General features: G+C 37.6%; 2 protein-coding genes across 11 annotated transcripts in view; one reads left to right on the top strand and one right to left on the bottom strand.

Annotated features, from left to right (window-relative positions):
• Positions 1 to 14,745, bottom strand: part of LOC148740817 (uncharacterized) — a 36,688-nt gene that overhangs the window by 17,769 nt on the left and 4,174 nt on the right. For 3 of the 8 annotated variants that reach the window (XM_088731027.1, XM_088731025.1, XM_088731028.1), the window contains 4 exons: positions 14,270 to 14,377; positions 13,914 to 13,995; positions 13,748 to 13,808; positions 12,271 to 13,375 (listed from right to left, as the gene is read on the bottom strand). In XM_088731027.1, coding sequence (XP_088587153.1) covers positions 13,268 to 13,375; positions 13,748 to 13,808; positions 13,914 to 13,995; positions 14,270 to 14,377 — 359 coding nt within the window. In that variant the 3' untranslated portion in view covers positions 12,271 to 13,267. Of the gene's footprint in view, positions 1 to 12,270; positions 13,809 to 13,913; positions 13,996 to 14,269; positions 14,378 to 14,745 lie in introns of those variants that run through there. The other 5 variants (XM_088731042.1, XM_088731033.1, XM_088731047.1 and 2 more) reach the window with 5 other exon arrangements.
• Positions 2,545 to 9,484, top strand: LOC111345560 (angiopoietin-related protein 7). Of its 3 annotated transcripts, none has more exons than XR_015990965.1 (3): positions 2,545 to 3,174; positions 6,272 to 6,655; positions 7,064 to 9,484. XR_015990965.1 is itself a non-coding variant. In XM_088731176.1 (3 exons), the coding sequence occupies exons 2-3, from the start codon at positions 6,412 to 6,414 to the stop codon at positions 7,321 to 7,323; spliced, it is 504 nt and encodes a 167-aa protein (XP_088587302.1). In that variant the 5' UTR covers positions 2,546 to 3,174; positions 6,272 to 6,411; the 3' UTR covers positions 7,324 to 9,484. The 3 variants fall into 3 exon arrangements, 2 of the variants coding, with proteins under 2 accessions (XP_088587302.1, XP_022808585.1); XM_088731176.1 differs by having other exon boundaries at positions 2,546 to 3,174; XM_022952850.2 differs by lacking the exon at positions 2,545 to 3,174 and having other exon boundaries at positions 6,270 to 6,655.

Here is a 14,745-nt window from a genome sequence, read left to right as displayed (position 1 = left end):
CAGCTCCGGCAGGTGTGAGTTGACCGGGCCATGACTTCATCTTCGTTTGAAATGCGACACAATTACGGTAATACCAATGTTTTACTAATGGTAAGCAGATCTTATTACATGCATTTAAATTGGAGTACGTAAATCAGGCGTAATACCAGCTATCTCTACAAAGTTAAAATCTTTCATCCAAGCGTGTGGCTATATCAATATACTCTATAATTAATTTTAAACAGAGTAAGGCTGACATTCCCACTAGGAATAGAAATTAAACGAACATTCCAATAGCTTCACCCGTGGTTTGAGTGATTTCAACTTTTCCATTGTATAAACAGTACCACTTATGATTTGACCCCTTGTAAACAGTTCAGCAGAATTCTTAGCTGTTGAGGGATAAAAATGAGAGTTCGGTTCTTCACTTAAGCTAAGAGTATCAGGGAAAAAGAATAAACGAGGAAAAGAAGGATTACAAGAGAATCAAGTAAAGGAAACAATGCAACGAATAAACGATCGGCACGATTGAGCTGTCGAATTTAACATCTTGTGATGCGAAATGTATAATACAGTATTAAACTTATGGAGAACACTAGAGTGCCAGTAGAATTGTTCTTTGCAAGGAATCGCTGAATCCTAACACCAAACCAGAAAAACATTCTGCTAATTTTATAATCCAAGGGTTATCATAATACACCAAATCATAGTTTCTCACTCATATTTCTCGGATTCTGTCTTGTTGTTTTTGTAACTTATCCGAAGCTGCACGAGTTGAAAGTAACAATTTAATCACAAATAAAAGTGCCGCACTGAGCACCAAAGACGAATTTTGAGAAGCAGACATTATACGATAAAATTCCTCCTCCGACCTTAAAGCTTTAAATCTCGAACAGTGAATGTAGCACAGTTGTAGATTAAAAAATTTCTATTACTCAACTTTGCATTCATACAGTGCAATTTTCCTTAACTTAGCAAGGGTAGAAACTATGTAAACGCAATTGGAATATGCTAGAAGACAACTGTATTTCCCGGGAGTCTCCCAATACTCATAGGGGAGGATGTTCTGGAACTTCTCTGCTTGAATTAGCATAGGGAGTTAAAAATATTGATAAAATATCCAAGTCCAAATACGCTTGAAGCTTGCTCTCCTTGTTTGGAAGATGTCTCCTTCTCTACTTACTCAAACTTCAAAGCTTGCACAGTTTTGAGTTGAAACCTCAGTAACCCTTAAAATAAATGAAATCTTCCATCACGGTCAGATTACAATTGTATGAAAGAGATGAGGACTTGTAGTATTCTTTATCTTGAGATTCTTAACTAAAACATCATGTGATATTCACCTTAACATTTTTGCATCATTTTATGAATGAAATTCATAAGTCCTAAATGCTGGATGTGTTTCGCCGTCATTTTTGTACCGCATTCTTGCGCGTTATCGTCACTGTAGCGGCCCCCGTAGCAAAATTGTCCTATGATATTGAGAACGTGGGTGTTAATTTCCTTAGAGCAAGCTCCTAATTCCGTTTTTATTACAAACAGTGGGGGACTAAACTGTGTTACGCTCGAACACTCCAATTACATCATGAGTGAGCCTATACTTGACCGAGTACCTTTTAAGGAACTCAAGTATTGAAATACTCAAGCACCATTGTTTTACTTTCAATCACTATTTGTCGTACCTGATACTCTTTAAGGGGGTTAGGATAACTTAGTGTTTCCTGCATCCGAAATGCAATTGATTTTTAAACTTTTAAGCAATTCTTTCAAAGGGATGTTGCACTTTCTCATTCGCTCACATTTACTGCTATCTGATATAAACGGCTCAATAAAAGCTCATAGTATTATCTGTAAGGGGGCTATGGCTTCCTCTAAATTGGAATGATTATCCATATCGGATGAGCTTAATGTTCAGTTTATTTGTCAGTAGTCAGTAGTGATATTTTAGAGCCAGGTACTTATGTTTCTATTATAGATGATTATTAAATTTCCCTTTAAAATGCAGTGGTACGATATTACACGCGGTTGTTTTGACCTCATGTTTCCTGAATGCGAATATTTTCACAACAAAATTTTCTAGCAACTGTAGTTATGGGGGCTGAGCCAGTTATGATAACTCACAAGTATTCGGCAAAAAGTCATATCTTTATGATCGTCATATTAGATCATTTTAAGATTAAGGCGAAAACTTTCTGACATTCGTGCGTTTGCCATTTTTACTGGGTTATTAATATTGAAACCGCGCAAATTAATGAAATGAATCGATTAATCTACAGCAGCCTTGTAGAACTTTCTCTTTTTAACTTCCCTATCCGGTTAATACAATTGGGGGACAATTCTGATGGAGCGCCTTTATGGAGTATGAGGTTTCCGTTGCCTATGAATATTGTCTCATCGCTAAAAAACCCCCATCGACAGAACCATTTGTATGACGGGAATTCCCGAAGAACATAAAACTCCTTTCTCGCATCTTCGGTATTACGCCTGATCGAAGTACTCCAGCTGAAATGCATGTAATAAAATAAGCTTCCTAATACTATAAATACAAGGTTGAGCAGTTTAAATTTCTTTAGTCTAAAACTGCGTTACAACGCAAGCCATTGTAGATGTCAAGCCAGAGAAAGAAGTTCCATCTCATCATGTCTGCTTTACAAAGTTCTACTTCACTGCTCAGTGTGGCACTTTTGATTACGATTCAAGTTTTATCTTTAACTCGTGCAGCCCCGACAGTTCACCCGACAGTTCACCCGACAGTGCACCCGACAGTTCACCCGACAGTTCACCCGACAGTTCACCCGACAGTGCACCCGACAGTTCACCCGACAGTGCACCCGACAGTTCACCCGACAGTGCACCCGACAGTTCACCCGACAGTGCACCCGACAGTTCACCCGACAGTGCACCCGACAGTTCACCCGACAGTGCACCCGACAGTTCACCCGACAGTTCACCCGACAGTTCACCCGACAGTGCACCCGACAGTTCACCCGACAGTTCACCCGACAGTTCACCCGACAGTTCACCCGACAGTGCACCCGACAGTTCACCCGACAGTTCACCCGACAGTTCACCCGACAGTTCACCCGACAGTTCACCCGACAGTTCACCCGACAGTTCACCCGACAGTGCACCCGACAGTTCACCCGACAGTGCACAAAAACAGCACTCATCAAGAGAACAGAAACGACGAGACAGGTATGACTCACAGTTTTTTTTATATATTCTGGCAAACCCTCAAATCTTATTTAGCTTTCTTCTGTAAGAGGATCCCACTCAAAAAATAATTCTGTCTGACGAGTTCGAAAGTACGAAACTCAGAGTTGCAGTGAATCATGTGTGTTTCAGTTTAGTCAGTTTGAATTGTAATATCTCATAATTATGTTTTTTTTTAGTAAGAACTAGGTTTCTATGACTCTTGGACAAAAGTGAAATTCCGAGACTGTTCCCCATGCATGTGACCTCTTTTGAAGTCACCGTTCGTTTCATACTGATCAACTTATCAGAATCGTTGGTTGAAACATGTAACGCGCTTGTCACTATTAGTCTACCCCATTGATTCTACTTTCTTAAATTTCTTTTTTTTTTCTTTTTATTTTTTTTCGTCTTTTAACACTTATGAATGCATGGGCAACATAGAATGATTTAACTCATCACCAATTCCATTAAAAGGACATGAAATTCATGTTCACATATTCATATTAATATTGAGGTTGAACTTGAAACTTGAACTTGAACTTGAACTTTATTTTTATTTAGACACGGTAAATCTATCAGATAAGTAATAATATCATTGCAATCTATTATTACAATTACAATCTCAGTTTAATCTATATAAACATGATCTAAAATTTAAAAGTGAAATATAGAAAAAAAAAAAGAAATTCTGCTTTACATAGATGCCGTGTGCGTTTTGTCGATTCAGACAAAGAAATCGCGACTACCATTTCGAAAAGATTGAAGTGATTTTGCTTGCCGCAATTCAGGGGAGAAGCTATTCCAGATAACCGCACCGTTATAGCGAAAGCTATTTTTCAGGAAATTGGTGCGGAACAATGAAACAGCTAGTTTGTTTTCAGAGTTCCTTAGACTATAAGGAGGATCATATTTAGTGAAAAGAGAACCAAGATAGTCGGGCGCAAGGCCATTTAAAGATTAATAGACCATGGTGGCCACTTGTATTTGTCGCTGAGTATCTAACCGTCTCCAGTTAAGTTGCTCAAAAAGAGGATCAGCGCTTGTGTCCTAACTGGAGAAGGTCAGAATACTGGCAGCCCCGTTTTGCAACTTTTGGAGCTTACTCGAAAGATCCTTGTTACAATGCCCCCAGACCTCGCTGCAGTAATTAAAGTACGGTTGAACTAAGGCATTGAAAACGGACTCAAGCGTGGTTCGGTTAACAAAAGGCCTACAACGTTTAATTGCTCCAATGCCCGATGCAATTTTCTTGGCTATTTTTTTAATTTGCATATTCCATGAAAAGTTTTCGTCTATATGCACACCCAGAGATTTAACCGAGCTAACTTGTTTAATTATGTCACCACCTATGATTAGTTTAGGGGAAGTATCGTAAGCACCTATCCTTTGCCGCGATTTAATTAACATGAATTCAGTTTAGATGAATTTAGATTCAATTTGTTTGCAGTGAGCCATGTATTAACATTGGATAGGTCATGATTCATAACATCATTGATCATTTCTATGTTGTCACTGGCAAAGGTCAGGTGAGTATCGTCGGCGTACATACGTGCAACTGAATTAGACAGGCAATTAGGAAGATCATTTATGTATAAAACGACAAGCAAAGGTCCTAGAATTGTTGCTTGCGGAATTCCACAAGTGAGAACTTAACTAATTGAGAGCGAACAATTTACGAAACATTGTTGATTGCGATTATCTAGGTATGACCTAAACCATTTATAAGCGATACCGCGGATACCATATTCGAATAATTTAGACATAAGAATTGTATGGTCAACGGTATCAAAAGCCTTTTTAGGTCGAGAAAAACAACTGCATTTATATTGCCTTTATGAATGTTGAAGGCCCAATTGTTTGTGGCCTCCAACAAGGCAGTAACAGTCGAATAGAGCGAACGAAAACCAGATTGCTTGCTGGAAACCAAATTGTTTTCAGTGAGATAACCGTAAAACTGGTCCTAAATGATACACTCAAACACCTTAGCTGCTATAGGGACGATAGAAATTGGGCGATAATTGTTTAAGTCGGAGTGATCGCCCTCTTTGAGAAGTGGAATAACCTTTGCGCATTTCCACTCCTGAGGGAAAACACCTTATCTGATGGACTGATTAAAAATAGAACACATAGGATCAGCTATCAGATCGGCGCACTCCCTAAGAAGTCGCAAAGATATCATATCTAAGCATCTGGCTTTCGATTTACAAGCTTAGACAAAAGTGAGAACACTTAAGAAGAATTACTACATTTTAACTCAAAACGTTTGTCAATTCCCTCAAGATAATGTAGGTGTGATGGACCATTATTAGAATAAATCTGGCTAGCAAGCTTGGGTCCATTAGAAGAAAAGTGATTGTTGAAGGCATCGGTCAGTTCAGGAGGGCCGTAAATAGAGTTACCGTTCCTTTTGATTTCTTTCATGGAACAATTATTAGTTTTCCTCGACGTGAGCTTATTTACAATCCTCCAGGTCTGGCGCGAATTGCTCTCGTTTTCATCTAATGCCCTTTTATAATAGAGCTCTTTTGCTTTTTTAGTTGCGTTATTAACTAGGTTGCGACATTTTTTAAATTGTAGCCAGTCATTAGCATCCTTAGAACGCGATGCTTTCAATTTAAGAATATCTTTGTCATGCATTAGTTTCTTTTAGTAAGATGCAATCCAAGGTGACTTTGAGGCGCGCGCCCGTTTTACATGAAGTGGGGCATGCTTGTTTACACATTCCAGGAATAGTTGTTTCCATGCAGCCCAAATTAAATTAGGATCAGAATAGCTTTCGATGCTACTCCAATCCTGTTGACATATATCGTTACGAAAGTGATCAGTGTTAAAATTCTTAAAATTCCTATATCTCAGGGTACTATGCTGATTCGTTGTCGATTCTATAGAAAATTTACGAAAAGCGTAAACTAAACTGTGATCGCTGATGCCTGTATGTGAGACCCCTGAGCAGACGACCCTATCTGGAGTATTTGTAAAAATTAGATCAATTAGAGTACATGATTTGTCGGTAATTCTACTATGTTCGGCTATTAACTGGTCAAGGCCGTAAACTTCAGCAATATCATATTCAGTTTCTGCCAACTTTCCTCGACAGCAAAGAACTGTACTGATCTGCAACGATGAGGTCAAACAATCAGCGGTGTTTTTACGATCGACCCCGATGGCTAAGGTACATTTGATATCTATTGCGATCAGACAAAGACCGGTGGAGGTTGGACAGTATTCCAAAGGAGAATGAATCGATCCGTTAATTTCAACCGCACCTTGGATGACTACAAACGTGGCTTCGGAAATTTCCTTATTGGTGAATTTTGGCTCGGACTTGACAAGATCTACCGTCTGACACGAAATGAGCGAGAAAACAAGCTGCGAGTGGACCTTGGAAGGAGAGACATCAAAACTGTTTACGCTGAGTACGCGAGATTTGCCATTGGGGACGAGAATAGTAACTACACACTAAACCTTGGCAATCTTTGGGGTAAGTTCGGCTCTTAGTAAGTTATATATTTGTCAAAAGTCTCCATGCCTTTACTTTGCAAAAAGGTGTTGTCCAGACGCCTGTATTGTGTTGTAAGTTCTGTTAGTAGTGTCAACGTACCTTGTACATGAATGTTGCTGTGATGAGATTTACAATTGATCTGTGTCTTCATGACTCCCCGATAGCTTAATGGCAAAGCACCCGCCTGGTACACGAGGGTTGGAATCTATAGCATCCTTGAGCTCTAAAATACCTTGATCGAGGTCACCAAAGCCTTAGTTCTGCCTGTGGCACAACAAAACATCCGCTCTCGCTTCATCAGATAAAAAAAAAAAAGGAGCTCCACACTTCTTAAGTTTTGATATGATTAAAGAGTTAATAATGAGACGAATGCAATATTTCTTCTAGATAAGACTGTCGACAGAGACTCCCTTACACCCCATAATGGCACCAAGTTTGGCACCGCTACTACACGTTGTAATCTAGTAAGTGCTGGAGGCTGGTGGTACAATGAAACGACATGTTCTGGCCACTCCAACCTTAATGGTGCTTATGTGAAAACCGGAGACGGTAAAATTCATTGGGGATTTCTAGATTCCAACGATGCTGATTACGGCAGCACTCCCTCGACATCTGAGATGAAAATAAGACAAGCAAATTATTCTTAAAGCTATCTTATCCAACAGTTCGTCCACCAATAATTTGTTACTTTCAATGATTTAAAAAAACCAAAGATAAAAAAGTCCATATCAAAGGACAAATCGCTAGCTCTCTAAGGCTAATACTTTTTTAAAGATATTGTTAAACTAGTTATGTCTAATTTGGTGAAGGTTCTACACAGTGACGTGATATCTCATGTGTATATTTGGTTATGTCGTCAGAACAAAGGGAAATATTTACGCCATGTTTCTACCGTTATTTTTGCCGTCTCGTGGAATTGCTAGTTGTCTCTTAAAAACAGACTGTTGTTAGTTCGAATTCGCGAAATCGTTGAACTGGAATAGGGATTTTTAGCTTCTCGTTAATGTTAGCCTTGTCTTTAGCAGATTTTAAACAATCGTTTGTTCTGACCGGGTTGGCTGATACTCAACTGATCAGCTTGTGCAATAGAGACTCTGCAATATTTATCATTCTTTTCGACAAGAAATATGTTAACAAGACGTGGTTTGTGGGGGAAATTTAGAGAGCCAGAGTACTTCCCAGGATAGCCTTATGTCAAAAACAATGTTAGGGTTAATTCTTTCATGTTTATACTCTCGTGACATATAAGATATCGTAGTTTATCGCAAGCATTCCCCAAGCGTGCAAATTTAAAGTCATTTTCGCAATTATCCAAAATTTTATTCAACACAACTGAGTCACGTTCTAATGATTTTAGTCGATATCTATAAATTGTGTTGCACTGCTTCCTTCTCTTCCATCCATACTCGAAGAGGTTTATGAAGAGTTAACGTATCCTCGTCTCTTAACTGGAAGTATTCCTCAACTAAAGAAATGAGCCGTTTTAGGAATTTAAAATATTTCATATGTTGATCTTACAACTGCGAAATCCACTCAATAAAATCTAATTAGCTCAAGAGAGATTTGATGGGCAAAATAGGATCAATTAATAATTCTGTTTATTTGATCATTGCAAGTCTCGACCACCTCATGTCAAAATGTACAACGTGAATCTCGTTACCTCAATTATAACAGCGATAAATTTCAACAGACTTTTACAAAATTCTTAAGTTTTGAAAACGTGTCGTAAAATCACGAAGGGTTTCTTAGCTTGAGGCAATGGTTATGAAATGACGAAGTTTGCACGATGCAATGATCTTACAGTCAGTGCTCGAGGACCCTATTCAGCAGAAAGAAACCCAGAAGGAAAAGACCTAGAATATGAATTCCCCTTGCAGTCCTTTTACCTTGCTGCTTCTTTAAAGTAAATAATGGTGAATACAAGTGTATCCTTTTATATAAGAACGGAAATGTCGGTGGCCATAACGCAGACACGCTGACAGTGTCCGTGACCTTGACTCATTCGGGCTCATCTCTGACGAACTGTAGGTGATGATGGATGGTCCGAAGTCTTTTGATATTTTCAATAAGTTGGACTTTAAGTGAGCTATCTATAAGCATTGTTAAACAATACAGCTATTGATGTGATTGAAAAACTTGAACTTCAATAGATCGTAATTTCTATATTTTCAATGTGTTAAACATTAAGACCTAGAAAAAGGTAATTAGAAGCAGGCACATTAATCTGACGAAAGCTCTAGAGTGAGTAGAGCTCTTAACTGTGCACTTAGGTGAGTAATCTGCTTTAGGGACTTCCTTGAGATGCAAGCAATGTCCTCAGCATATTTGCTACGTATTACCTGTAATAGCCAGGGAGGGGGTGGGATTAAGTTTTTTAAGTAAGGTAATTAAGAAATATTTAGGAAAACTGTTCATAATTCGTGCAAAAGCCCTACAACCCAAAATCATATAATGTTTCGATCAACATTTAAATTCTCTTCTGACTCAGGCGCTTGAACACAAAAGCACGCTAAGTTTGAGAAACGTTAGGCCTTGGGTCAAAACCGAAGGCAATGTGAGTGCGGAACGTAACTCGCAGGACGTCGGTAAACCCAAGTAAAAACAGAAAATTATTTGAGAAACGGTAATTACAATGATGTTAACGTTGTTCAAGACGAAAAAGATTTTAAAGAAATTTATTGAAATGAAACCATGAGACGTTAATCAGGACTTGGAGATAACGAAGCGATGAGAACAGGCAGATTAAACGATGTACAAAACAGTAGAAAGTGGTTTCGAAAACTAAGAAATAAATACAACGAAAAAATATTATTGGATCATTATCAATAGCTGGGAACAGACCCTTATATAAAACTACCATGACATTTTATTCAAAGCCCCATTATGTAAATCATCATCGCTACATAGCGACAATATAGAGGTACAAATATAAAACCCTGGATGTCAAGTAAGGTTCTGACCTTCACGATCGACGATCGATATCGACATCTGCGCGCAGACCCCTAGATATAACATTTTACCATCCCAATAAACAACTGGACACAGGTTTAACATGGATGTGACATTTTAAGTTCAATTAATCAATATCAACATCTGGGCACAGAATACGCACTGTAAATAAAGAGTTACGATCAAAACAGACCCCTAACCGTAAGATACTAAAATAAGTTGCAACATCTGCCTACAGCTCATCATGTAAGACACATTGATTATAATCCATGGATGTAAGAAACAACGAACAATATCAACATCTGGGCACAGCCCACTCGTGTAAGACACACTGATATAAACCCATAAACGTAAGGACCAACGATCAATATCAACATCTGGGCACAGCCCCTTCGTGTAAGACACACTGATATAAGCCCCTGAACGTAAGGAACAACGATCAATATCAACATCTGGACACAGCCTATTCCTGTAAGACACATTGATATAAACCCCTGAACGTAAGGAACAACGATCAATATCAACATCTGGGCACATTCTTTCATATAAATCACACTGATATAAACCCCTGAATGTAAGACCCCTGATTGTAAGAATCCCTGATTGTAAGAACCCCTGATTGTAAGAACCCCTGACTGTAAGACCCCTGATTGTAAGAACCCCTGATTGTAAGAACCCCTGATTTTAATACCCCTAGTGTTAGACCCCTGACTGTAAGACCCCTGATTGTAAGAACCCCTGATTGTAAAAACCCCCGATTATAAGACCCCTGATTGTAAGAACCCGACTGTAAGACCACTGATTGTAAGATCCCCTGATTGTAAGAACCCCTGATTGTAAGAACCCCTGATTGTAAGAACCCCTGATTGTAAGAACCCCTGATTGTAAGAACCCCTGATTGTAAGAACACCTTATTGTAAGACCCCTGATTGTAAGACCCTTGATTGTAAGAACCCCTGCTTGTAAGACCCCTGACTGTAAGAACCCTGATTGTAAGAACCTCTGATTGTAAGAACCCCTGATTGTAAGAACCTCTGATTGTAAGACCCCTGATCGTAAGAATCCCTGATTGTAAGAAACCCTGATTGTAAGAACCCCTGATAGTAAGAGCCCCTAATTGTAAGAACCCCTGATTGTAAGAATCTCTGATTTTAAGAACCCCTGATTGTAAGAACCCCTGATTGTAAGACCCCTGATTGTAAGAACCCCTGATTGTAAGAACCCCTGATTGTAAGACCCCTGGTCGTAAGACCCCTGATTGTAAGAAACCCTGATTGTAAGAACCCCTGATTGTAAGAACACCTGATTGTAAGAAAACCTGATTGTAAGAACACCTGATTGTAAGAACACCTGATTGTAAGAACCCCTGATTGTAAGAGCCTCTGACTGTAAGACCCCTGATTGTAAGAACCCCTGATTGTAAGAACCCCTGATTGTAAGACCCCTGATCGTAAGACCCCTGATTGTAAGAAACCCTGATTGTAAGAACCCCTGATTGTAAGAACACCTGATTGTAAGAAAACCTGATTGTAAGAACACCTGATTGTAAGAACACCTGATTGTAAGAACCCCTGATTGTAAGAGCCTCTGACTGTAAGACCCCTGATTGTAAGAACCCCTGATTGTAAGAACCCTTAATTGTAAAAAACCCTGATTGTAAGAACCCCTGATTGTAAGACCCCTGATTGTAAGAACCCCTGATTGTAAGACCCCTGATTGTAAGAACCCCTGATTGTAAGACCCCTGATTGTAAGAACCCCTGATTGTAAGACCCCTGATTGTAAGAACCCCTGATTGTAAGTCCCCTGATTGTAAGACCCTGATTGTAAGAACCCTTGATTGTAAGAACCCCTGATTGTAAGAACCCCTGATTGTAAGAAACCCTGATTGTAAGAAACCCTGATTGTAAGAACCCCTGATTGTAAGACCCCTGATTGTAGGAACCCCCGACTGTAAGAATCCCTGATTGTAAGAAACCCTGATTGTAAGAACCCCTGATTGAAAGAACCCCTGATTGTAAGAACCCCTGATTGTAAGACCCCTGACTGTAAGAACCCTGATTGTAAGAACCCTGATTGTAAGAACCTCTGATTGTAAGAACCCCTGATTGTAAGAACCCCTGATTGTGAGAACCCCTGACTGTAAGAACCCTGATTGTAAGAACCCCTGATTGTAAGAACCCATGATTGTGAGAACCCCTGACTGTAAGAACCCCTGATTATAAGACCCGTAAATGTAAGGCAATCCCTGAGTGGAAGGCTTTGATCTGGTTGTAAAGTATGAATTTGAAGCTCAAACATAAACCAGAAATTTACAACTCTTTTATGATCTGTATTATGACCCTTGAAGATGTGAATCAAACATAAAACCTTGAAAGTATGGTACACATTTTAGGAGCAATGGGTTGAATACAATCACTTTTCATGTATTTGTTGAGAGGTCAAGGTTTAGGGTTAACAATAGTTTAAAATGTATATGAAAATGTTGCATATTCGAATCCATTGTTTGTACTATTGAAAAGCACAGAGACCCATTTGGGATCATAACTATTGTCAGTAGCAAACCTGCTCATTCCCACAGTCTATCAGGCAAAAGGCAAAGAGATTGGAATAAACTTAGTAAGTAATTAGAAAGGTCATTGCAAATAAGTTTCCAAAGTTTATTCGAAAGGTATTAAAAAATTACGGATATTGAATACACTTTGCCTAGTGCTAAACCTGGACCTTATTCACTTTGATTATATTTGTATTGACAGCATTAAAATACATGCAAATAGACAAACTATTAATAATGTATCTCATCACGTTTTTTGAAGAAATGAAGGGGAATGAAGTTTAACTTGGATAAAACAATCATTTACCACTTGCATTAAAACTAATTTGTTTGAAGAGTTTATCCATGCAATATAAACAGATAGAGTTTGATGTTTCTACAGATTAATATTGAGATGATGACACTCAATATAGGCACAGCGCCTACTTCCTAACAACTTATGAGCCACTCATTCTTTAAGACACTCAACAAACTCCTTACATCTGAAATTCATGTCATTAAAAATAAGCAAGAGGTAAATAGTTAATGCTTTAAAAAAATGTGTGAATTACAATATGGGTATTGAATAAATATTTCATTAAAAAGAAGTACAAGGGTTAATCAAAATCAAAAAGTGACAACTTCTTTAGCATATTTTCCACTATAATAAAATTTCTACTCTTTGAAATTATAGGGGTACCATGAGAGACCTTTATGATGGATTAAAAATTTGCTTCTATTCTTCATTATATATATATGTATTTATTGATTCTGGAGAATTAAGTTCCTAGTTTTTACACCAATTATGGATAAAAAGCTTTCTCTGTCTATGTGATATATAGACTTTATCAACAAGTATTTCTGAGTTTAGCACATTTGCAGTTATTTACAATACACATAATTTCCACTCCTCTCCAACCAGATTTAATTACATGTATTTGGCTGATTTAAAATTTGGTAAAATCAATTAAGGCTGAGGAGTTAACCAAACACTAAATTTGGCCTTTCCTATTCTGTGGATGTAACATTAACGAGTATAAAATAATTAAAATGAAACAAAGGTAGCTTTAAATTCAATCATGTCAGGGAGGTATGAATTAGCTTAGTGTATTAAAGTATATGTAATTCAAAGCACCACTTTATAAAATACATTTCAAATAAAGCCAACAATTGTATTGCCAGTTTCTTCATTCTTGTTTTTATATCAATCTTTCTTTTCTACAGAAAGAAAATAATTACATCATAATTTCTTTCTTTTAGCTGTTTACATCAATAAAGCTACATTTGTTTCCTAGTTCATATAGTGCTATCTTTGTAGTGTCTGAGTGGTTTATCCAGAAAGCCAACAATGGTATTTTCAGTTAATTTCCTCCTTATTGTTTGTATTTTTTAATTTTTCCTCTTCTACCAAAAAGATATACACCATGAGTTCTTTCTATAAGTACTTTACATTTCTTTTTCTAATGTACATGCATTGGCATTTTTGTGCTGTATGTGTGGTATATGCAGATTTAACTATCTTTGGTACACAATTTTGAATCTACAGTGTATTTAATGGTTGCCAATTTATCTGTAATCTACAAAACTTACAGAAGCTTGCAATTCAATTTCCTGCTGTAATTTTATAGCTCGGTCCCTTTCCAAGAGGTCCCTGTAAATTCAAATTAATGTAGTTTGAATTAGAAAACTTAAACCATTATGGTTATAATGAGATCAACCTGAACAATAATTAGTTATAATACACTGCAACATTAACCTGTGAGCCTTAAGAGCATTTGAAGCCTCCTTACCTTGGTGTATTGCTTCTACCAACTCTCTTGTAAGGCTACTTTCATTTCCTTAAAGACATAGTCATCCATACCATTAAAACACAACTAGATAATTATCAGTGTTAAATTGCATAATTTAACAGAACATCATACACTTGCATTTTTTTCATTTCTTGGTTTGTTTGTTTGTAAATGTTTTTTAAAACTCCCAAATCAGAAGAAAATCAGGAGATTTGAGATTTTTGTAAATTATGATTATCAGCTACAGGATTACCATGTATGGGATATCTTTGATAGGTTACAATTTGAGCGACAAATTGGGAGCTCAGATGCCTGCACTGACCTGCTATCAAACTTCCAACTATCATCCTGTTGGAAGTTAACGTGGGGTGCATCACCCTGATCTCCACATCTTCACTTGATTGTTGAGATTGTTGATGTTTCCCACAAGCTATAAGACAGTCAATTCATTACATTACTGAGGACATGGCAATGTCTCTTCTGGATGGTTCTGTTCAAAACATATTACTTTTGCATGCATTTTTGTTGAACAACTAATTTGTGTTTGTTTCCTAACTTTTATTTTCCAAGACAATGTTGTGATTGACAATGAGCTATGGAAAAATTTGTTTGAGGTTACATGCCTTTTGAGAGCTGACTTTTGTTGTCCAATAAACTGCTGTTTCATGGTAAATGTGGGAAAAATTTTGAAAATGATTTCCTTGGGATACAGCTTGATAATCATGTGAGTCACCAGGAGAACCACTAGTGTCTCAACAGCTAATAATAATAATAATAATAATAATAATAATAATAACA

Source organism: Stylophora pistillata, chromosome 1, assembly GCF_964205215.1.
Source record: "Stylophora pistillata chromosome 1, jaStyPist1.2, whole genome shotgun sequence".
Lineage (NCBI taxonomy): Eukaryota > Metazoa > Cnidaria > Anthozoa > Scleractinia > Pocilloporidae > Stylophora > Stylophora pistillata.
The sequence above is the reverse complement of the archived record's forward strand: the minus strand, read 5'-3'. Positions and strand labels throughout refer to the sequence as shown.

Bases quoted from the DNA above. Each gene is read 5' to 3' on its own strand.
- LOC111345560 (XM_088731176.1), top strand. From the start codon at position 6,412: ATGAATCGATCCGTTAATTTCAACCGCACCTTGGATGACTACAAACGT. The intron at 6,656-7,063 runs GTAAGTTCGGCT...TATTTCTTCTAG, and splicing joins AAACCTTGGCAATCTTTGGG to ATAAGACTGTCGACAGAGAC.